The 23,339-nt window shown below is 51.0% G+C and overlaps 1 protein-coding gene, 1 long non-coding RNA gene and 1 pseudogene across 4 annotated transcripts in view; 1 reads left to right on the forward strand and 2 right to left on the reverse strand.

The window, feature by feature from the left end:
• The window catches only part of PPP5D1P (protein PPP5D1), a 128,499-nt pseudogene extending 115,762 nt beyond the window's left edge, over positions 1-12,737 (reverse strand). Inside the window, exon 1 of one of the 2 annotated variants that reach the window (XR_010132011.1) lies at positions 12,604-12,705. The product of XR_010132011.1 is annotated as a protein PPP5D1, transcript variant X1 (transcript). Of the gene's footprint in view, positions 1-12,603 lie in introns of both variants that reach the window. The other variant, XR_010132013.1, reaches the window with a different exon arrangement.
• A 204-nt stretch (positions 12,738-12,941) lies between these two features.
• Positions 12,942-22,488, forward strand: CALM3 (calmodulin 3). Its single transcript, XM_055369810.2, has 6 exons — positions 12,942-13,158; positions 17,541-17,571; positions 19,904-20,047; positions 20,189-20,295; positions 20,553-20,688; positions 20,832-22,488. The coding sequence occupies exons 1-6, from the start codon at positions 13,156-13,158 to the stop codon at positions 20,858-20,860; spliced, it is 450 nt and encodes a 149-aa protein (XP_055225785.1). The 5' UTR covers positions 12,942-13,155; the 3' UTR covers positions 20,861-22,488.
• Positions 19,539-20,983, reverse strand: LOC129528585 (uncharacterized). The gene is made up of 2 exons (XR_008673867.2): positions 20,805-20,983; positions 19,539-20,712 (listed from the first exon to the last, which is right to left on the reverse strand). It is a non-coding gene; the product is annotated as an uncharacterized lncRNA (long non-coding RNA).
• Positions 22,489-23,339: the final 851 nt, after the last annotated feature.

Raw genomic sequence — 23,339 nt, forward strand, 5'->3', positions numbered from 1 at the left:
CTTGGTTATTGCAGCAAATAGTGCTGCAATAAACATGTGAGTGCAAAGAGCATTTCCCCAGTGTTTTCCTCTGGTAGTTTCATAGTTTCAGATCTTAGATTTGAGTCTTTAATAGATTTTTGTTTAATTCTTGGATACACTGACTTCCTTCCTTTTGGGTGTATTCATAGCATGGGATTGCTGGATCATATGGTAGTTCTATTTATAATTTTTTGAGGAACCTCCATACTGTTCTCCAGAGTGGCTGTACTAATTTACATTCCCACCAACAGTGTATGAGGGTTCCCCTTTCTCTACGTCTTTGCCAGCATCCACCTTTTTATAAAGGCCGTTTTAACTGGGGTGAGGTGATAGCTCATTGTAGCTTTGATTTGCATTTCTCTGACAATTAGAGATGTTGAGCATTTTTGTATATACCCCTTAGCCGTTTGAATGTCTTCTTTTAAGAAACGTCTATTCAGATCCTTTGCTCACTGTATTAGTCAGGGTTCTCTAGAGGGACAGAACTGATAGGATAGATGTATATATGAAGGGGAGTGTAGTAAGGAGTATTGAGTCACATGACCACAAGGTGAATAGGCCGTCTGCAAGCTGAGGAGCAAGAAGCCAGTCCCAAAACCTCAAAACTAGGGAAGCCGACTGAGCGCAGTGGCTCAAGCCTGTGATCCCAGCACTTTGGGAGGCCAAGGAAGGTGAATCACCTGAGGCCAGGAGTTCAAGACCAGCCTGGCCAACATGGTGAAACCCCATCTCTACTAAAAACACAGAAAATAGTCGGGCGTGGTGGTGCACGCCTGTAATCGCACCTACTCGGGAGGCTGAGGCAGGAGAATTGCTTGAACCCGGGAGGCAGAGGTTGCAGTGAGCCGAGATGGTGCCACTGCATTCCAGCCTGGGTGACAGAGTGAGACTCCGTCTCAAAAAGAAAAAAAAAAGTAGGGAAGCTGACAGCGCAGCCTTCAGTCTGTAGCCAAAGGCCCGAGAGCCCCCGGCAAATCACTGGTGTAAGTCCGCAAGTCCAAAAGCTGAAGAACTTGAAGACTGATCAAGGGCAGGAAGCATCCAGCACGGAAGAAAGATGAAGGCCGGAAGTCTCAGCGAGTCTGCTCATTCCGTTTTCTTCTTCCCGCTTTATCCTAGCCGTGCTGGCAGCTGGTGGGTGCCCACCCAGATTGAGGGTGGGTCTGCCCCTCCCAGTCCACTGACTCAAATGTTAATCTCCTTTGGCAACACACTCACAGACACATCCAGGAACAATACTTTGCATCCTTCAATCCGATCAAGGTGACACTCTGTATTAACCATCACACCCGTTTTTGTTTTTTTGTTTTTGTTTTTTTTTTGAGACGGAGTCTCGCTCTGTTGCCCAGGCTGGAGTGTGGTGGTGTGATCTCAGCTCACTGCAACCTCTGCCTTCTGGGTTCAAGCAGTTCTCCCTCCTCAGCCGACTGCATAGCTGGGATTACAGGCATGTGCCACCACACCCAGCTAATTTTTGTAGTTTTAGTAGAGATGAGGTTTCACCATGTTGGTCAGGCTGGTCTTCAACCCCTGACCTCAAGTGATCCGCCCACCTTGGCCTCCCAAAGTGCTGGGATTACAGGCGTGAGCCACTGAGCCCGGCCCACACCCACTTTCTAATTAGATTTTTTTTTCCTGTTGAGTTGTTTGAGCTCCTTATATATTCTGGTTATTAATCCTCTGTCAGATGGATAGTTTGCAAATATTTTCTTCCATTCTGTGGTGTGCCTCTTCACTTTGTTTATTGTTCCCTTTGCTTTGCAGAAGCTTTTTGGGTTGATACAATCCCATTTGTCTATTTTCACTTCGTTGCCGGTGCTTTTGAAGCCTTACACAAAAAATCTTTGCCCAGACTAATGTCCTGGAGCAATTCCCCAATGATTTCTTCTGGTAATCTCATAGTTTCAGGTCTTGGATTTAAGTCTTTAATAGATTTTTATTTGTTTATTTATTTATTTTTATTTTATATATAAATTTATTTATTTATTGAGTCAGATTCTCCCTCTGTTGCCTAGGCTGGAGTGCAGTGGCACAATCTCGGCTCACTGCAATCTCCACCTCCTGGGTTTGAGCGATCCTCCAGCCTCAGCCTCCCCAGTAGCTGGGACTACAGGCTCACACTACCACACGCAGCTAATTTTCCAGAGCATCCCAACTGGAAAGGAAGAAGTCATATTAGCCTTGTTCATAGATGACATTTTTTTTACAATAGCTTTATTTATTATTTTATTTTTTAGAGATAGGGTCTCACTCACTCTATCGTCCAGGCTGGAGTGCAGTAGCACCATTATAGCTCACCGCAGCCTTGATCTCCTGGGCTCAAGTGACCTCCCTGTCTTAGTCTCCTGAGTAGCTAGGACTACAGGTGCACCCCACTATGCCTGGCTAATTTTTTAATTTTGTTGTAGAGGTTGGGTCTTGCTCTGTTGTCCAGTGTGGTCTTGAACTCCTTGCTTCAAGTGATCCTCCTGCCTTGGCCCCCTAAAATGCTGGGATTACAGGCATGAGCCACCTGGGCAACACGGCAAAACCTCATGCCTGGCCTGGTATGATCTTATACTCGACTCCACCAAAAAACTGTTAAAACTGATAAACAAATTCAGTAAAGTTGCAGGATACAAAATCACCATACAAAAATCAGTAGCGTTTGGCCAGGTGCAGTGGCTTACGCCTGTAATCCTAGCAATTTGGGAGGCCGAGGCAAGTGGATCACCTGAGGTCAGGAGTTCCAGACCAGCCTTGCCAACATGGTGAAAGCCTGTCTCTACTAAAAATACAAAAAATTAGCCGGGTGTGGTGGCGGGCGCCTGTAATCCCAGCTACCTGGGAGCCTGAGGCAGGAGAACGGCTTGAACCCGGGAGACAGAGGTTGCAGTGAGCCCCGAGATCACACCATTGCACTCCAGCCTGGGCAAAAAGAGCAAAACTCTGTCTCAAAAACAACAACAACAACAAATCCAAACCAAAAAAAACCTCAAATCAGTAGCATTTATATATGCCAACAGCAAACAATCTGAAAAAGAAATCAAGAGAGCAGTCCCATTTACAATCGCCACAAAGAATATAAAATACCTAGGAATCAATTTAACCAAAGAAGTGAAAGATCTGTACAAGGAAAGCTATAAAAACACTAATGAAAGAAGCTGAAGAGGACACACACAAAAAATTGAAAGATATTTCATGCTCATGGTTTAGAAGAATTAATTTTGTTAAAATGACAATACTGCCCAAAGGAATTTGCAGATCCAGTGCAATCCCTATCAAAATACCGGCGACATTCTTCACAGAAATAGAAAAAACAATGCTAAAATTTACATAGAACCACGAAAGACCCCAAAATAGCCAAAGCAATCCTGAACAAAAAGAACAAAGCTAAAGGCATCACACTACGTGACTTCAAAATAGACGACAAAGCTATGGTAACCAAATCAGCATGATACTGGCATAAAGACAGACATGTAGACCACTGGAGCAGAATAGAAAACCCAGATATAAATCCACACATTTACAGCCAACTCATTGTCAGCAAAGGCACCAACAACATACAATGGGGGGGAGAACAATCTCTTCAATAAATGGTGCTGAGAAAATCGAAAAACTGTATGTAGAAGAATGAAACTAGAGCCGTAGCTCTCACCATATACAAAAATTAAACAGGCCGGGTGCAATGGCTCATGCCTGTAATTCCAGCACTTTGGGAGGCTGAGGTGGGTGGATCACTTGGGGTCAGGAGTTCAAGACCAGCCTGGTCAACACAGTGAAACCCCGTCTCTACTAAAAATACAAAAATAGCCAGGCGTGGTGGCAGGCACCTATAGTCCCAGCTACTCGGGGGCTGAGGCAGGAGAATCGCTTGAACCAGGCTGCAGGGAGCCAAGATCGCACCACTGCACTCCAGCCTGGGCAACAGAGCGAGACTCTATCTCAAAAAAAAAAACAACCAACTGTATTATCCTCTCACTGAATATACCCCTTTATCATTGTACAGTGACCTGCTCTGTTTCTTTTCACAAGCTTGGAATTGTAGTCTCTTTTATCTGATACCATATATAGATACCAAGTGTAGCTACCCCTGCTTTTTTTTTTTTTTTTTTTTTTTTTTTTGGTTTCCAGTTGCACGGAATATCTTTCTCTAACTCTTCACTTTCAGTCTAAGTGTGTCTTTATAGGTGAACTGGGTTTCTTGTAGACAGCATAGAGTTGGGCCTTTTTTCTTTTTTCTTTCGTGATAAGGTTTGTGGCCCAGGCTGGAGTACAGTGGGGAAATCTCGGCTCACTGCTATCTCCGCCTCCCGGGCTCAAGTGATCCTCCCACATCAGCCTCCTGAGTAGTCAGGAATACAAGTGCACGCCAGCCACCACGCCCAGCAAATTTTTTTTTTTTTTTTTGGTAGAGACGAGGTTCACTATGTTGCCCAGGCTGGTCTCCAACTCCTGAGCTCAAGCAATCTTCCTGCCTTGGCCTCCCAAAGTGCTTGGATTACAGGCATGAGCCACCATGCCTGGCCTGGGTCTTATTCTTTATCCATTCAGCCACTTTATGCCTTTTAATTGGATAATTTATTTCCTTAACATTCAGTGTTATTATTGATAAGTAAGGACGTACTACTGCCATTTTGTTGCTTATTTTCTGGTTGTTTTCTTCCATCTTTTTTTTTTTTTTTGAGACAGAGTCTTGCTCTGTCGCCCAGTCATGACTGCAGTGGCGCGATCTCGACTCACTTCAACCTCTGCCTCCCGGGTTCAAGCAATTCTCCTGCATCAGCCTCCCGAGTAGCTGGGACTACAGGCACCCGCCACCACACTCAGCTAATTTTTGTATTTTTAGTAGAGACGGGGTTTTGCCACGTTGGCCAAGTGGATCTCGAACTCTTGACCTCAAGTGATCCGCCTCCCTTGGCCTCCCATAGTTCTGGGATTACAGGCGTGAGCCACCGTGCCTGGCCCCCTTTTATTCTTTCTTACTGTCTTCCTTTGTGGTTAAGTGATTTTCTCTGGTAGTATGTTTTAACTTGTTACTTTTTATTTTTATTGAATCTATTATAGGTTTTTGCATTGTGGTTACCTTAAGGCTTATAAAAAAAATCTTATAACAAGTTTTTTGTTTTTTTTGAGATGAAGTTTCATTTTTATTGCCCAGGCTGGAGTGCAATGGCACAATCTCGGCTCACCACAACCTCCGCCTCCCAGGTTCAAGCGATTCTCCTGCCTCAGTCTCCCGAGTAGCTGGAATTACAGGCATGTGCCACCACGCCCGGCTAATTTTTTGTATTTTTAATAGAGAAGCGGTTTCTCCATGTTAGTCAGGCTGATCTCGAACTCCCGACCTCAGGTGATCCGCCTGCTTCAGCCTCCCAAAGTGCTGGGATTATAGGTGTGGGCCACCGTGCCTGGCCCCCTTTTTTCCTTTCTTACTGTCTTCCTTTGTGGTTAAGTGATTTTCTCTGGTAGTATGTTTTAACTTGCTACTTTTTATTTTTATTGAATCTATTATAGGTTTTTGCATTGTGGTTACCTTGAGGCTTCTAAAAAAAATCTTATAACAAGTTATTTTAAAGCGATAACATCTTAGATCACAAAGAAAAAAATAGAAACAATGAATAAAAACTCCACACTTTATCTCCTTCCCTCCCACATTTTGACTTTTTGTTTCCTCAATTTACATATTTTTATTTTGCTTGCCTCTTAACAAGCTGCTATAGCTATTATTGTTTTAATTATGGGGTCATACTGTGTTGCTCAGACTGGCCTCAAACTCCTAGGTTCAAGTGATCCTCCTGCCTCAGCCTCCCAAGTAGCTGAGACTACACCCAGCTCAATATTATTGTTTTTGATAGATTTGTCTTTGAGGCTTTATGGTAGAGTTAAGAATGAATTGCATACCACAATTACAGTATTGGAGTATCCTGGGTTTCTCTGTGTACCTAATTTTACCAATGGGTTTTATACCTTCAAATATTTTCTTTGGCCAGGAATGATGGCTCACACCTGTAATCCCAACACTTTAGGAGGCCAAGGGGGGAAGATTGCTTGAGCTCAGGAATTCGAGACCAGCCTGGGCAACATGGCAAAACCCCATCTCTACCAGAAAGAAAATACAAAAATTAGCCAGGCATGGTGGTGTGCACCTGTAGTCCCAGCTACTCAGGAGGCTGAGGTGGGAGGATCACCAGAGTCTGGCAGTTTGAGGCTGCAGTAAGCTATGATTGGGCCACTGCACTCCATCCTGGGTGATAGAGCAAGACTGTGTCTCAAAAAAAATTTTTTTTCTTTTTGCATGGTTTTTTTTTTTTTTTCCGGATTGAGGAACTCTCTGGAACTCTCTTTCTTCAAGAGAGCATTTCTTATAATACAGATCTGGTAGTGGTGAATTCTCTCTGCTTTTATTTGGGAAAAACTTTATCTCTTCTTCATATTTGAATAATAGCTTTGCTTGATACAGTATTCTTGGATGGCCTTCATGGTTTCGATTGAGAAGTCTGTGGCCAGGTAAATTAGAGCTCCTTTAAGTGTTATTTCCTTCTTTTCTCTTACTGTTTCTAGGATCCTCTCTTTGTTCTTGACCTTTGAGAGTTTGATTATTATATGCCTCGGGGTAATCAAGTCTATTTCGTGTTCTCTGGCCTTTCTGTACCTGGATATTTGGAATTTTTGAATGTCTTCCATTGTTTCTTTGAATATCCTTTCTATCCCCTTGCTCCTCCTCAGCTCCCTCTTGAACACCAATAATTCTTAGATTTTGTCTTCTATATTTCGTAGGTGATTTCCATTCCTTTCATTCTTTTTTCTTTTTTCTTCTGTATGTATTTACAAACAGCCTGTCTCCAAGTTCACTAATTGTTTCCTCTGCTTGACCCACTCTGCTGTTGAGAACCTCTAATGAACTTTTCAGTTCAGCAAACGTATTTCTCAGTTCTAAGATTTGTTTGGGGTTTTTTTAAATTATTATTTCAATCTCTGTTAAATTTCACTGATAAATTTCTGAGTTGCTTTTCTATGTCGTCTTGGAATACACTGAGTTTCCTTAAAAATGCCATTTTGAATTCTTAGAAAGCTCCCATATTACTGTCTTGTTAGGTTTAGTCACTGGTCCCTTACTTGGTCCATTTGGGGAGCTCATGGTTCCCTGTTTGCTTTTGTTTGTTGTTAATGTACATCTATGCCTTTGCACTGAAGGATTAGTCACTTATTCCAGCCTTCTCCGTCTGGCTTGTTTTGGCTTTTACTGGCTCCATTTGCTTACAGAGTCTTCGTAATTGACCTGTTGGTTTCTTTTTTTCTGCTAGGTTGCTGCCTCCTTTTTAGCACTCAGTGGCACCTTAAAACCAGGTTTGCCTTGGCTCTATTAAAGATCAGAGTGTCTCCCATCCCGATTGGGGGAGGTCCCAAAGGGGATATCCCAGTAGCACAGTAAAGCTGGCTAGGGGTTCATTCCCAGGGGAGCTATGGAAGAAACCTCCCACAGCATGGTGCTAACGAACAGCCACTCTGATTTGGCATCTCCTTTGGCCAAGTTACAGAGTAGAGAGAGTTTCCAGGGCTGGGGATGGTAGTCCCACCTCCCCACTTTGTCTGTGGCTATTCTCAGAGGATATTTCTCCCTTGAGGCACTCCTGATGCTTCCTGTAGGTTGAGGCAGGGACAGATTGCCTGTCAGGGAACCCGAGATGGTGGGGAAGCTGGCTATTCACCTCGATCTGACTCTTTCCCACATAGAAACCATGAGTGGAGGGGAATTTCCTGCCCACTTGGTGCCATGCAGATTGGAGAGAGGGATGTCACGGATATGGAAGAATTATTCTCTTACTGTCTGCTCAGAAGATTTTTTCCTTTCTCTGTGGTCCCAGGAACTGTTTCACCCTCATATTTGGGTTCTGGGATATTGGGATATTGCTGACGATAATTTTGGCACCATATATTTGTTTTTGGTTTTCTGAGGGAGTGTGGGGAGTAGTCAGTGTTTTAATCTGTTTGCATTACTATAAAGGAATACTTGATACTGGGTAATTTATAAAGAAAAGAGGTTTATTGCGGCTCATATTTCTGCAGGCTTTATAGGAAGCATGGTGCCGACATCTTCTTCTGGTGAGGGCCTCAGGAAGCTTCCAATCATTGTGGAAGGTGAAGGGGGACCAGGCACATTCTATGGACAGACAGAGAAAGAGAGGGAGCAAGAGAGACAGGGAGGAGGTGCCAGGCTCTCTTAAACAACCAGATTTGCCCCCGGGTGTAGTGGCTTACACCTGATTACAGCACTTTGGGAGGCCAAGGCAGGTGGATCACTTGAGCTCAAGAGTTTGAGACCAGCCTGGCCAACATGGTGAAACCCTGTCTTTACTAAAAATACAAAAATTAGCCAAGTGTAGTGGTGGGTGCCTGTAGTCCCAACTACTTGGGAGGCTGAGGCAGGGGAATCGCTTAAACCCGGGAGGCAGAGGTTGTAGTGAGCCAAGATCACGCCACTGCACTCTAGCCTATGTGACAGAGCAAGACTCCATCTCAAAAAAAATACAGATCTTGTGTGAACTAACAGAATAAGAACTCACTCGTTACCGTGAGGACAGCACCAAGTCATTCATGAGGGATCCACCCCTATGACCCAAACACCTCCCACCAGGCCCCACCTCCAACATTGGTGATCATATTTTAACATGAGATTTGAGACTGAGTAACATAGTGAGACCTCCATCTGTACAAAATTTTAAAAGTTAGCCTGGCATGATGCAGCAAGCTACTCTAGCTACTCAGGAGGCTGAGGTGGGAGGAATGCTGGAGCCTAGGAGATGGAGGCTGCAGTGAGCCAAGATAGTGCCACTGCACTCCAATCTGGGTGACACAGACCCTATCTCAAAAGAAAAAAAAAATTGAGATTTTAGGAGGACAAATATTCAAAACATATCAGCCAGCTTGCTTCTACCACCATTTTGGAACTGGGAGTCCTCCTGGGTTGCAATTTTTAATAGCATCATTATGGTAAGTCACAATTGAGAATGTGTCATTTGAACAAAGACTTGATGTTAAGGAGAGGATAAGCCACGCAGGGATTATGGGGAGAGCGTTTGATGAAGGGGAAATAATAGAAACCAGCCAGAAGTGTTCAAGTGCCAATGGCACTCAACAGAGCGAGTGGTGGCGGAGCGTGCTTCGGTAGGTAGAGTTAAAAAAAATAATGGGGTTGGGCCGGGAGTGGTGGCTCACGCCTATAATCCCAGCACTTTGGGAGGCCGAGGCGGGCAGATCACGAGGTCATGGAGTTTGAGAACAGCCTGACCAACATGGTGAAATCCTATCTCTACTAAAAATACAAAAATTAACCGGGCGTGGTGACAGGTGCCTGTAATCTCAGCTATTCAGGAGGTTGAGGCAGGAGAATCGCTTGAACCCAGGAGGCGGAGGTTGCAGTGAGCTGAGATTGCGCCACTGCACTCCAGCCTGAGCAACAAAGCGAGACTCCATCTCAAAAATAAAAACAAAAAAAATGGGGTCATCAGATTGTGGTGTGGGTACAACAGCAAATAGTATTGCTGGGCTTAGTGTTTGTCCAGCTAATGGATGTAAACTGGTGTGTTATTGGGATTTTAGTTTACATTTCCCTGATTACAGTGGGGTAGAGCCTTAGTTTATCAGTCATTTCTAAAGCTCAGAAGGTATTGAGACTCTTGGCTAACTGCATAGACAATTTGGAAGACTGGAAGCCCAGGAACCCCCTGCGAAGACCATAACATTGTTTCCCAACCCTGGAAAAGAGTGGCTTTGAGACTGGGGTTACCAGATTTAGCAAACAGGAATATAGAATGCTCAACTGAATTTGAATTTCAGATAAATAACAAAAGAAAAATTTGTACATAAGTATACCCCCATGCAATTTTTGCTTAAAAATATATTGAGCAAAAGAAGCTGGCACACACAAAAAAACATGTTATTTGATTTCATTTCTATAAAATTCTAGAAGAGGCGAACTAATAAAAAATGACAGAAGTCAGAACAGTGGTTGCTTGAAGAGGGCAAGAATTGACTTTTAAAGGGTCACAGGAGAACTGATTTCTGGGGTGATGGTAATGTTCTATAGCAATAATATTGTCTAGGATGGTGGTTACATGGGTGTATGCAATTATCAAAGCTTATTGAAGTGAATATTTAAAATCTGTGAATCTGTGGCTTTTTTTTTTTTTTTTGAGACAGAGTCTTGCTCTATCGCCCAGGCTGGAGTGCAGTGGCATGATCTCTGCTCACTGTAACCTCCGCCTCCCGGGTTCAAGCAATTCTCCTGCCTCAGCCTCCCCAGTGGCTGGGATTACAGGCATGCGCCACTACGCCTGGCTAATTTTTGTATTCTTAGTAGAGATGGGGTTTCACCATGTTGGCCAGGCTGGTCTCAAACTCTTGATCTCGTGATCCTCCCGCCTCAGCCTCCCAAAGTGCTGAGATTACAGGCGTGAGCCACCACCACGCCCGGCCCAATCTGTGGCCTTTTGTTTTGGTTTTTTGTTTGTTTTTTCTTTTTCGAGACAGAGTCTCCCTCTGTCACCCAGGCTGGAGGGCAGTGGTGGCACAATCCCAGCTCACTGCAACCTCCACCTCCTGGGTTCAAGCGATTCTCATGCTTCAGCCTCCTGAGTAGTTGGGATTACAGGTGTGCGCCACCACGCCTGGCTAATTGTTGTATTTTTAGTAGAGAAGGGGTTTCACCATGTTGGCCAGGCTGGTCTCGAACTCCTGACCTCAAGTGATCCTCCCGCCTTGGCCTCCCAAAGTGCTGGGATTACAGATGTGAGCCACCGTGCCCCGCGGGCCTTTTTGTAACGTAAATTATGCCACACAAGCCAAAAAAAAAAAAAAAAAAAAAAAAAAAAGTTGGGGGGGCACATGGCTAACTGAACCAATCAGAGGCAAGAAAGCAGAGCTATGCTGATTGGCTTATGCCTGAGGCACAGACCCCTCGCTAAACTAGGCGCAAGAGGTGACGGTCATGGTGGCTCAGCCTGTAATCCCAGCACTTTGGGAGGCCAAGACAGGAGGATCACTGGAGTTCAGGAGTTTGAGACCAGCCCGGGCAACAGAGTGAGACTTCGTCTCCATAAAAAGAAAAAATGGCCGGGTGTGGTGGTTCACGCCTGTAATCCCAACACTTTGGGAGGCCAAGGCAGGCGGATCACCTGAGGCCAGGAGTTCGAGACCAGCCTGGCCAACATGGTGAGACCCCCATCTCTACTAAAAGTACAAAAATTAGCCGGGCGTGGTGGCGGGCCCCTGTAGTCACAGCTACTCGGGAGGCTGAGGTAGGAGAATCGCTTGAACCCGGGAGGTGGAGGTTGCAGTGAGCCGAGATCAGATCACTGCACTCCAGCTTGGGTGCCAGAAGGAGCCTCCGTCTCAAAAAAATTTTTGTGTTTTTAGTAGAGATGGGGTGTTACCATGCTGGCCAGACTGATCTTGAACTCCTGACCCAAGGTGATCCACCCACCTCGGCCTCACAAAGTGCTGGGATTTACAGGCGTGAGGCACTGCGCCCTGTCCTAATTTTTGTATTTTTATTAGAGACGGGGTTTCGCCATGCTGGCCAGGCTGGTCTCGAACTCCTGCGCTCAGACAATCCGCCCGCCTCGGCCTCCCAAAGTGTTAGGATTAAAGGCATGAGCCACCGCGCCCGGCCATCTTCTTTACCTCTCCACTGTGTCAGTTTTATTTTTCTCTTCTTCTCTAGACACTTTGTTCCTCAAGATAGGGAGCAGAGTGGGAAAATGACTATAGTCAGAACCTATGGGAAGGACCCACCCAAAAGGAAAAGGCTTCTTGTGCCCAGGCTGCAGATCCAAACCCCAGGGAAGGACTCTCATTGGTTCAGTCTCCATTCTGTTCCAGGTGGAGCATAACGATTGGTCCAGCCTGACTCGTTTGCCCATCTCTTAACCATCACCATGGTGGGGAGGGGACACGCAGGAGACTGTCAGCTCCTATCCTAAACGGGGGAGGGGGCAGGGGTGATCATTTTCTGAGCTCCTATAAACAAAGTTTCAGTTCTTTTTCCGCCTATGGCTGGAACACTGGAATAAGGAAAGAGGTCGTCTGTCTGGAGAGGCTGGTTTGGGAGTATGGTCTCCCCAGCCCAGCCAAGCTCAGGTCCCTGCATACAGCCGGCGCCTAATTGATGCTTATAGCACGAATAACTGAATGAATACCCCGTTCCCACAGGCTGTCCTGGGATGGTCCTAATTTCACAGACCCTGAGCGGATCAAGAATGAAGCGGGCCCAGGGGTCCCGCCCACCGGCTGAGTGCGTCTTAGGACGCAGAGACAAGACCAGGGAGGGCGGAACCTCTGAGCGTTAGGTGGCACCTTGGAGACCCCGCCACCTCGAAAGGCCCAGTTAGGGGCGGAGCTTCTAAACCCTAGCATTTTGGATTGAACCATCTTCCATCGGTTAAAGGGGAGAGCCGAGAAAGCCCTTCTGCATTTGTCGCCAGCCTTTTTACCACCTCCTGGCCACAGAAACGACGTATTTGCTTCTCTAACGGCGACGCCGTTTTCCCCTTCGCCTCGTTACTCCTCAAAGCCCCACGCGGCCACAGAGTTCAGACTTACCCACCACCACCTTGCAGTGGCTCGCCCCAGTTTGACGCATTGCAGGGAAGGTCGGACCAATGGGCGCCACGCTCTCATTTCCGCCATGGGCCAGGCCCAATAGTGACGCGACTCACAGAGGGACGCGTCACGCACCGCCGAGCTGTGCCCCTTCGCCGAAGAAAGTGAAGTGGGCCCGGGAGGCGGGGCGCGCGGCGAGGGAAAGTAGTCCGGCGACGGGAGCGAGCGCGCGCGCGCCCGGCGGCAAACCCAGTTCCTGTGCAGGGTGGGGACGAGAGATTCGCGGGCCCGTAGGTGTGGAGCGGGGCGCGGAAGGATCCGTGGGAGCCGCAGTGCGGCGGCGCGCGGGCCGGGTAGGGCGGGGCCGAGCGAGGCGGGGCGCGCGCTTCGGCCGTTGAGGGACCGTTGGGGCGGGAGGCGGCGGCGGCGGCGGCGCGCGCTGCGGGCAGTGAGTGTGGAGGCGCGGACGCGCGGCGGAGCTGGAACTGCTGCAGCTGCTGCCGCCGCCGGAGGAACCTTGATCCCCGTGCTCCGGACACCCCGGGCCTCGCCATGGTGAGTGAGGCTGGGGGGTCGCCGAGGCTGCGGGCTCTGAGGCGGGCTTAACGGGGCAGGACCCCTGAGGGGGCGACAGATCCCAGAGTGGGGGGCGTCTGGGCACGGCGAGAGCCTCGGGACCCTTTTCTGCCCGCGTTGTCGGGGGCTGTTGAACCCAGAGCGGGACGTCTGGATCACCAAAGGTTTCCAGAAGCGACTTTAGCACCAAATGGGATGTTTAAGTCCACAAATGGGTATTGAGCCCCTAAAGGGGACATTTGAACCCCGGATGGAGGATCGGGACCCTCAGTGGGACCCTTCAAAAGGATTTTGGACCCAGGATGGGGGGTTGGGTTTCAGGATGGAGGTGTTTGGACCCCAGGGGACGAAATAAGAAAGATGGGCTGGGGAGGGGAGCTATTCGGGCCCTGATGAAGGCGTTTGGTCCTGAGAGGATGCGGGGAACGGGGGACGAAGGGAGGCTGGGCTGCTCCTGGATGGGGTGGTGGAGGGTAGCTGGGCCCGGGCGGGGAGGGGCGACCCCTGGGCTCCTGTGGAGCAGAGGAGAGGGTCAAGGATGGGCGGTCACTTCTACAGATGAGACTCCCGAGGGTGGGGGAGGGTGGTCTCCAGAGCCCAGCACTGCAGAGGAGGAGGAGGGTGAGGTGCAAGCTTATGGGAGGAAGAGCCTGGGGTGGGTGGCAGCGGAGATTAGAAGATACTTTTGAAGGCTTCCGGGACGGAGAAGGATCAGGGTCGTGGAGGTGGTGAAAAGGGATGGTGAGAGTGGGGCTCGCCAGTAGTCGGGGGACAGGGACCCTTGGGGTTAATTTGGAAGTAGCTAGAAAAGGTTCCGAGGTTACTAGTGGGTTAAGACTGTTGCTCTAGAAAGACAGAATTTTTTTAACGGGGTAGGAGTGTTGTGTTTGGGTCCAAGAGAAGATGGATTTCCAAGGTGAGGGGTGGGGGAGGACTTGGGCTTGGGTGGTTGGGAGGTGAGGTGGAAGGGGAAAATGAATGGCAGTCAGGGTGGGCCTAGGTTTGGGGGTGGATGTGGGTAGCACCCTGCCAGTCTCCAGGGACAGGCCAGGACAAAGACGGCTCAGTGTGGATGGGGAGTGGGCTGCAAGGCCCGGAGGAAGCTTTTCTACCGTCCTCCTTCCTCAGGAAGAACGCGGCTGGGTGGAAGGCACCGGGGCAGTGGGAGCAGGTGGGCGGAGCTGTTCAGGCCCCTATTGCGCACTGAAGCCTCATGAAATGGGGATGGGAGATCAAAGTTTGGGGTGCCTCGAATGAGCCAGCTTTTTCAAGCCTAGAAGCCTCACTCTGTCGCTGCCCTTTTCAGGCCAGGAGCACTGCCTTTTCCCAGCAGGAGCGCCGGTTTTCTCATGATCCCCAGCCCCACGCACCATGCTGCACCTCCTCACTTGTGCCAAATGACAGTGCAGTACAGTGTGGCGTCAGTGACAATCAGATGCCTATTCCCGTGCCCTCGGGGTGGGGGCTGCAGAGCTTGATCAGAGAGTGCCTCTGGGGAGACCCCTTCATCAGCCTGAGGGCCACTTGTTCCATTCAGGACCCTCACTGAGCGTGTCTGTTAATTCACAGGGCTTTGAGGGAAAACCAGCAGGCTAGTTCTGTCCTACTCCCTGCCACCCACAACACCCACAGCCCCCCCAGGCTGAGCCTGGGAACCGTGTGCAGCCATCCTCCCTGGCAAGGCTGGGGAGAACAGGCAGCCGCTGCTGTGTATCAGATCTCATACTTGCTGACACAGACCTGATGGCTCCTCTTGCCGCTACCCCATTTTCCCCCAGCAGAACCTGGCTAAAAGGGGCCCTGAAGCACTAGCAGGCCCCCTACCTCCAGAATAGGACCCAAGCTTTGGCCACAACTAGTTTCTCTTTCTGTTTGTAATCAGCAAGGTAGAGGTGGGACAAGTCACTGTTAACTGGCCTTGGACTTTGGCCTGAGCTCTGTGGCTCCTCCTTGGCCCGGGTGAGGGGCCCTGGCCTTGGTTTCTGATCTCATCTAACACTGCTCTCTGGCATTGGCTGGGGGCTGGGGCAAGGCAGAGAAATCATACCCTCTTCCCTCCCCCAGCTCATGGTTTTTTTTCTTGTCCAGCCCCTTGCTGGAGCCTAAGATGAGGGATAAGGAAGCAGGAGACCAGCTGAGTTATTTTGGAAACAGTTTTTGTTGAAAGTTTAGTCTTCAGGTCTAGAAAGGGAAGAAACCTTGAGCAAGGATCAATGATCTCTTCTTAGGCGGTCGGTTTTCTGGGCGGCAACCTTGCTTGAGGTCTGTACCTTGCCTTGACCAAGCAGGGAAGTGGGTCTCCAACATGGGAGGGAGAGCGTCTGACAGGCCCTCCATGCAGAGCCACGCCTATTTGCAGCAACCCTGTGACAGAACTGAACATGGCAGGGCCTCATCTGCATCTTCCAGTCTTTTGGTGGAGACTGGCAAACGGTGGCCTTCCGAGCCGCTCGGGGCAGTCTGCAGCCTGTCACAGCCTCCTCGCCCCCACCCCCAGCCCCTTACGGTGCTGCCCAAAGGTCCGGGGAGCTGGACTTCTTGCAGGGCAGAACAGTGGGCTGGGAAGGCCCTGACCTGGCTCGCTTTTTCCATTCTAGGCCAGGGGAAAGAATGAAAAGCAGATGGGATGGCAGCCACCTCCCCACACTGCTGCCCTCCTCTCTGTTCTTTCCCTGACCCTCCCTGGGCATTGCCTAGTCTCGGTAACCAGAAGCCCATCCTCCCTTCTCACTTTCCCTAAGCCTCTTCCTCAGGTGTCAGGACCTAAGGTATGGCTCCAGGCTTTTTTGCCCATGGTGGGAGGTGGGGGGCAGGTGGATCAAGAGACTCATGGGCCTGGGGCTACCAGGTGGGCATTTAGAAGCCCAGCCACCCTGTCTGTTTTGAAGGCAATGCAGAAGCATCTTCATTTGGCCTCCCCACCTCCCCTTTACACTTTGGACTTTTCCAGAATGTGCATGTGTGCCGTTTTCCTTCTCTGCCTTCCTCTTTCCCCCTCCCTAAGCCCTCTCCCCTCTGTGATCATCATTTTGATTACCCCTCCCATTCTGCCTGTTTGGGGCTTGCAAGTTCTTCTTCCATTAGGTTTTTTTTTCTTTCTAACTTTTTTAGATCAGTGATTGTTAATATTTGGGACGGGGATGGGGGTAGGGGAGGCAGGCAGTGGTTTGTTCCTAGCCTCTGGAACCTTTCCGTAGAATACTGCAAATTCACATAATAGTCTGCTTCTATTTCCGAGGCTCTCAGACTCAAGACTAGAACATGCTATAGACTTGGAGCCCCTTTCCCTGATTGTGAAAGGAAGGGGAACAGACCCACCGTGGTCCCGGGATGGTGGTGCCTTCTTAACAGCATCAACAAAAACCAGGGAAAATGTGTCTTTTGGCTGCTAAAGCTAAATGTTGGGATTCAGCCTCCCCAACCCCCCAGCCCCGCTCCTGCCCCATAGGATCACTATGCCTGGCTGATGCCCAGCACACCAGTGCAGGAGAAGCCAGTCCCCGCATCTCCTCCCCACCCCCAAACCCCGCATGCAGCAAGGGCTGCCTGCCACCCACTGGCCAGTCCCCAGAGTGCCCAAGCTGGAAAGGGTTAAAAACTGCAGTGCAAGCCAGCTTCAGTCCTCTGCTGCTGCCCGCTGCAGCCCTCTCCCTGACGTTTGTCCCTCCTGCCCAAAAGAAACAAAACAGAATGGCCCTGTGCCCTCACTGTGCGCAGGGGGTGGAGCGCCTGCCTCCAGCCTGACCAGAGTTCTTTAGGTGCTTAAGCAACTCGGGCTGCCAGTTAGGAGAATTTTTGCCACTTGGGTCGACTCTGCCTGAGCCAACCGCCTCCAAATAGGTGACACAGAAACTAGCAGAGATAGCCCCAGACATCGTCCCTCTGCCCTACCCAAGGACTGGCCTGCTTCAGTTTGGAGCCTTCTAGAGCTTCTTGATGAGGCCTCCAGGGCAATCGTTCCCTTCACTCGGCCTCTGGGGCTCCCACTGTTGAGATGCAAACCTGTGCCAGGCCTCACCAGCGCTGCTGGTTTGGGGCTGGGGCAGGCTTTTCTCCCGCCCCTGTGGCTCCCACATGCTGAGTTGAGATTGGAAGCCCGTGGGTCTGGGCAGCTTCATCGGGCCGTGCGTCCAGCAGGCCTAAGTGTCCAGCCCACCCTGGTACCCAGCTTTCTGAATCACCAGACTTTATCATCAGGCGCTGGCTCTGCCTCAGACCCTGACTCTGGCATGCTCCTCCCTGGCCCGGCGGGAATGGCACGTGGAGCTGGCCTCACTGGGGCCAAGGGCCTGGGCTGAGTGAGGAAGATGCGTCCGTGCTGTCCGGCCTGGTGACTGACTTTCCCCTTCATGCTTTTACAGGCTGACCAGCTGACTGAGGAGCAGATTGCAGGTGAGTCTGCTATCCCCCTCATCTTAGCTCAGGAAAGCCTCCACATCCCCAGCCAAACCTTAGCCACTGAGGAGTGACATCTGATGGGTGAACCTGTGTATCCCTTGTGTCACCTAACACTATGCCTTGTGCCTAGAATGCTGATAAATGTGTGTAAGAGCACACCAGTGCCCCAATGACACCAAGCCCCATGGCCCTGAGACAGGCCTTTACCAGACACCAAAGGCTGTGTTCCTCTCCTGGGCCTGGGTCATCTAGGGGCTTGATATCAGTGGCTGCAGGACGAACCCAACTCTCTCTCCCAGCTTCAGCCAGGTTGGCTTAGAAGGTGAGCTCCCTGCCTCCCTGTGGGGCCTGCAGAGCTCCTGTCCCACTTTAGGGGCCACCCAGGAGCTGGCTCGTCACTCCCACCTCTGCGCTTGCCTGCGCTTTGCACTTTCTTTCGCATGTGCCTGCGCCTGCCTGTTCTGCTGGCGGAAGTGCCTCCCCAGTGCTTTGCATGGGCAGCTCCTTCCCGTCCCTTAGCTCAGATGTCCCCTCGGGGAGGCCTTCCCTGACCCCCATCTCAAGTACACAGCCTTCCTTTACTCTCCTTCACATCACTTTATTTTCTTCATAACCTTTCTTGCTGTCTGAAATTATTTTCTTATGTCTTCACCTGTTGTATCTCCTGTTACTAGATGTGAGTTCCATTGAGTTTGGGACTTGGTTTTGTTGGTCCCTGCTATAGCCTTAATGCCTGCCTAGAACATAGTAGGTCCTTCGCAAACTTTTGCTGGCTAAACAAACATCTCTCTCTCAGCAAGCTAGAAGAAATCCCTGGATCCCATCTAATTCATTTTTCTAACCCCTCCAAAACCCCAGAAGGGTCAGCTACAGGAACTATTGTGTAATTACAGATCCGTGCCTGCCTACCCACCCATACTGAGCTGCCCGAGGACAGAGAGCAACTCTTGGTTTATCTCCATAGCCAGGGGCCAGCACACAGTAGACCAGAGTAGCGATCCAGAGAATGGGCCTCTGCTCCCCACCAGCTACCCAGCCCCCAGCTCTGCTGTCAGGTTCAACCGGCTGTGTAACAAGTACTAAAGGCCCAGCTTCTGCTGTGGGAGGCAGGAACGGACTTGCCTTCTCTCCTTTCTCCCCTCAACCCCCATCACAGAGTCACCTTTGCAGCTTCAAAATTTTGGCCCTGGGTGGCTATGGAGACCCCTGAGGAAAGCCAGAAGATGGCCTGGTTTAGTGATCATGAGCTCGGGGTGCCCCATGACCCACTACCTGCCCTCCCCAAGAACAACAAGGCCTCAGCACAGGGAGGTGCCAGCCTCCCCAAAGAGACTCTTGCCATGTCCCCAGGGCCCAGAGGCTCAGGGCCACAGCTTCCCAGCTGTGCATGTCCCTCCCAATGCACCTGCCACCCATCTCCCAACTCTGGCCTTGTGCAACATAAACGGTCTGCTTTTCACCCTGTCCCCATTAGCAAACTGTCCACCGCCTCACCCCAGCCCACACCCTCTGGGAATAGGCTGCCAGACATCTGTTTTTGGAGGGCTTGGGGGTAGAGGAGCACCAGGTGCCAAAATGGGCCCAGTGGGAGGGCAAGAGCCATGTGCTTCTCTCCCTGCCCCTGATGCGGCCCTAGCTGTGGCCTTCCCACTCAGCACTGCTAGCTCCTCATCCTCCTGGCTTGGCAGCCGTCCCCTCGCTTTCCATCCCCCCACCCACCCCACGCACCGTCCGTCAGCCATGTTCTGCTGCCGACCACCCCCACGCTCACCACACGCAGTGGCTCAGCTCCTTTGGAAGCTGGTAGCACCCACGGCAAGGAACAGGGCTGCCAGTCAGAAGGGAGTGGATGCCTGCATTTCCTCTTCAGGCCGGCCAGAGGCATTCTGCAGCCTCCCCTCCTCGTCCCAGCCAACCAACCCTGGCTAACACACTCAGACAAAGAATCCTTTCGGCTCTCATTCACTCCATGACTTTGCTTCATTTCATCATTTGAGGGAGAAGTCAAAGCCAGGGACCAAACAGAAATGTAGAATCATCTAAGGACGGCTGTCAGACCATTTTCCCCACTGTCTTCACTGGCTGGCCAGAAAAATAGCTTTACCTAGCACAGTGTTGATGTTCAATAACTGTTGAATGAAGGTTAGAAGGGCTTTGCCCTGAGCACTGAGGAGAGAGCTGGTTGCGTGGGACTTGAAGTCTGTCTCAGTTTCTTTAGGTGGGACTGATGCCCTTGGCCTTCCTCCAGGGAAGGCATCCAGCATCCAGAGGTAAGGATTCTCCTGTGGACCTTGTGACCTCTGACTCCTCCCCCTTCTTCCCCCAGAGTTCAAGGAGGCCTTCTCCCTCTTTGACAAGGATGGAGATGGCACTATCACCACCAAGGAGTTGGGGACAGTGATGAGATCCCTGGGACAGAACCCCACTGAAGCAGAGCTGCAGGATATGATCAATGAGGTGGATGCAGATGGTGAGCCCCACAGAGCACGTGGGCAGCCCTGCTCCTGGTCACCCCGAGTGACTGCAGGGAGCCTCCCTCAGGGTGATGGATGAGCCCGTGTCTCTCAGGGCCCAGGCCAAGAGCATTCTCCATCCTTTCCCCACCTTCCAGGGAATGGGACCATTGACTTCCCGGAGTTCCTGACCATGATGGCCAGAAAGATGAAGGACACAGACAGTGAGGAGGAGATCCGAGAGGCGTTCCGTGTCTTTGACAAGGTAAGCAGCCCTCTCCAGGGGCGGCTGTGAGACTGACGCCAGCCTTCAGGCAGACAGGCAGAACTGGAGCCACGGAGCTACCACTTCCAGGAGGTCCGGGTCCTGGTGCCAGCCTCATTGCCAACCTGCTCTGCCACCTCAGGCAGCCTCCCTCACTGTGCTCACTGCTGAGGGATGGTGATGACAGCCACCCCTCTCACTGCCTGTCTCCCCGCCGGGAGAAGTGCCCAGTGAAAGGCTTTATCCCCAACCCCCAGGATGGGAATGGCTACATCAGCGCCGCAGAGCTGCGTCACGTAATGACGAACCTGGGGGAGAAGCTGACCGATGAGGAGGTGGATGAGATGATCAGGGAGGCTGACATCGATGGAGATGGCCAGGTCAATTATGAAGGTGAGTCAAGGCCAGGCTTGATCTCTGGAACAAGAAGAGAATCGCAGCTTCAGGAACAAGCCCCCAGATCCCTCTTGTTGGGGAGGGCCGCTCGCCACTTAGCTTGCCCGCCTGACCTCCTCTCTCTCTGCTTCACTCCACAGAGTTTGTACAGATGATGACTGCAAAGTGAAGGCCCCCCGGGCAGCTGGCGATGCCCGTTCTCTTGATCTCTCTCTTCTCGCGCGCGCACTCTCTCTTCAACACTCCCCTGCGTACCCCGGTTCTAGCAAACACCAATTGATTGACTGATAATCTGATAAAGCAACAAAAGATTTGTCCCAAGCTGCATGATTGCTCTTTCTCCTTCTTCCCTGAGTCTCTCTCCATGCCCCTCATCTCTTCCTTTTGCCCTCGCCTCTTCCATCCATGTCTTCCAAGGCCTGATGCATTCATAAGATGAAGCCCTCCCCAGATCCCCTTGGGGAGCCTCTGCCCTCCTCCAGCCCGGGTGGCTCTCCTCCATTTTGGTTTTTTTCCTCTTGTTTGTCATCTTATTTTGGGTGCTGGGGTGGCTGCCAGCCCTGTCCCGGGACCTGCTGGGAGGGACAAGAGGCCCTCCCCCAGGCAGAAGAGCATGCCCTTTGCCGTTGCATGCAACCAGCCCTGTGATTCCATGTGCAGATCCCAGCAGCCTGTTGGGGCAGGGGTGCCAAGAGAGGCATTCCAGAAGGACTGAGGGGGTGTTGAGGAATTGTGGTGTTGACTGGATGTGGCCCAGGAGGGGGTCGAGGGGGCCGACTCACAGAAGGGGACTGACAGTGGGCAACACTCACATCCCACTGGCTGCTGTTCTGAAACCATCTGATTGGCTTTCTGAGGTTTGGCTGGGTGGGGACTGCTCATTTGGCCACTCTGCAAATTGGACTTGCCCGCGTTCCTGAAGCGCTCTCGAGCTGTTCTGTAAATACCTGGTGCTAACATCCCATGCCGCTCCCTCCTCACGATGCACCCACCGCCCTGAGGGCCCGTCCTAGGAATGGATGTGGGGATGGTCGCTTTGTAATGTGCTGGTTCTCTTTTTTTTTCTTTCCCCTCTATGGCCCTTAAGACTTTCATTTTGTTCAGAACCATGCTGGGCTAGCTAAAGGGTGGGGAGAGGGAAGACGGGCCCCACCACGCTCTCAAGAGAACGCACCTGCAATAAAACAGTCTTGTCGGCCAGCTGCCCAGGGGACGGCAGCTTCAGCAGCCTCTGCGTCCTGGTCCGCCAGCACCTCCCGCTTCTCCGTGGTGACTTGGCGCCGCTTCCTCACATCTGTGCTCCGTGCCCTCTTCCTGCCTCTTCCCTCGCCCACCTGCCTGCCCCCATACTCCCCCAGCGGAGAGCATGATCCGTGCCCTTGCTTCTGACTTTCGCCTCTGGGACAAGTAAGTCAATGTGGGCAGTTCAGTCGTCTGGGTTTTTTCCCCTTTTCTGTTCATTTCATCTGGCTCTCCCCACCACCTCCCCACCCCACCCCCCACCCCCTGCTTCCCCTCACTGCCCAGGTCGATCAAGTGGCTTTTCCTGGGACCTGCCCAGCTTTGAGAATCTCTTCTCATCCACCCTCTGGCACCCAGCCTCTGAGGGAAGGAGGGATGGGGCATAGTGGGAGACCCAGCCAAGAGCTGAGGGTAAGGGCAGGTAGGCGTGAGGCTGTGGACATTTTCGGAATGTTTTGGTTTTGTTTTTTTTAAACCGGGCAATATTGTGTTCAGTTCAAGCTGTGAAGAAAAATATATATCAATGTTTTCCAATAAAATACAGTGACTACCTGATTTGGCTCCTCTCCTCCTGTCTCAGTTTCTGGCCTGCCCCCTCCAACACACACACACCAACCCCAACACTGACTCCTTTGGCCCAGAGGTGGAAGAGCCTCTCCTCAAAGCTGGCTCTGAAGCTGTGTCCGGTCAGTGCAGCCCAGTGGACGCCTCTGAACCACAGTTCTGATCCCAGCTAGATCGCAGGGTCATCAAGGGCAGGGTCCTGTCCTAGAGATAGTCGCACAAATGGACTGAAAGGCGGGGACTGAGAAGGCTCCTCTGAGGCAGGCCCATCATGCCACGGGAGCACACAGAGAAGGGGTCAGCCCAGTCAGGTGGCAGGACTGAGCTGAGACCTACCTGAAAGATGGGCAGTCCCCTAGCCGGGTAGGGGAAGGAAGGGCATTCCAGTTCGGGGGGACGACATGTATGGAAGCCCTGAGGCAAGAGGAGCCCAGACACCAAGGAACTGAAGGAAATCCATCGAGACTGGGTGAGAGCCCCGAGCAGCTTGGAGCCCAGCTGGGTGAAGAGAGGAAGGCAGGGGCAGGCCCTGCAGTGGGTGAGCCTCTTGATGCTTTGGGGAGAGGGGTGGCATTCACTGCTTTAGTCTCACAGGCAGCCAAAACATGCCAAGTTTGGATCTACAGTGGTGAGAAAGGCATGGTTCTGAGCTCACAGGGAGGGCATGGGACTCAGTGTTGGTTTGAAGATCTGAAACAAAAAGCCCAAAACAATTGCAAACCACACAAGGCAGAGAACAAACCACTATGCGGTCACAGCCAAATTACAAACCACAGAAAGCTCAACTTCCTCGTGGCAAGTGGGGATGTGAGGAAGAAGCCGCCTCGACAGCGCCCAGTGGC

Source organism: Gorilla gorilla, chromosome 20 (assembly GCF_029281585.2).
Source record: "Gorilla gorilla gorilla isolate KB3781 chromosome 20, NHGRI_mGorGor1-v2.1_pri, whole genome shotgun sequence".
NCBI lineage: Eukaryota > Metazoa > Chordata > Mammalia > Primates > Hominidae > Gorilla > Gorilla gorilla.

Excerpts from the sequence above, each read along its gene's own strand:
- CALM3 (XM_055369810.2), top strand. Across the intron at positions 17,572-19,903 it reads GACTGAGGAGCAGATTGCAG|AGTTCAAGGAGGCCTTCTCC; the intron begins GTGAGTCTGCTA and ends TTCTTCCCCCAG. Across the intron at positions 20,689-20,831 it reads TGGCCAGGTCAATTATGAAG|AGTTTGTACAGATGATGACT; the intron begins GTGAGTCAAGGC and ends TTCACTCCACAG.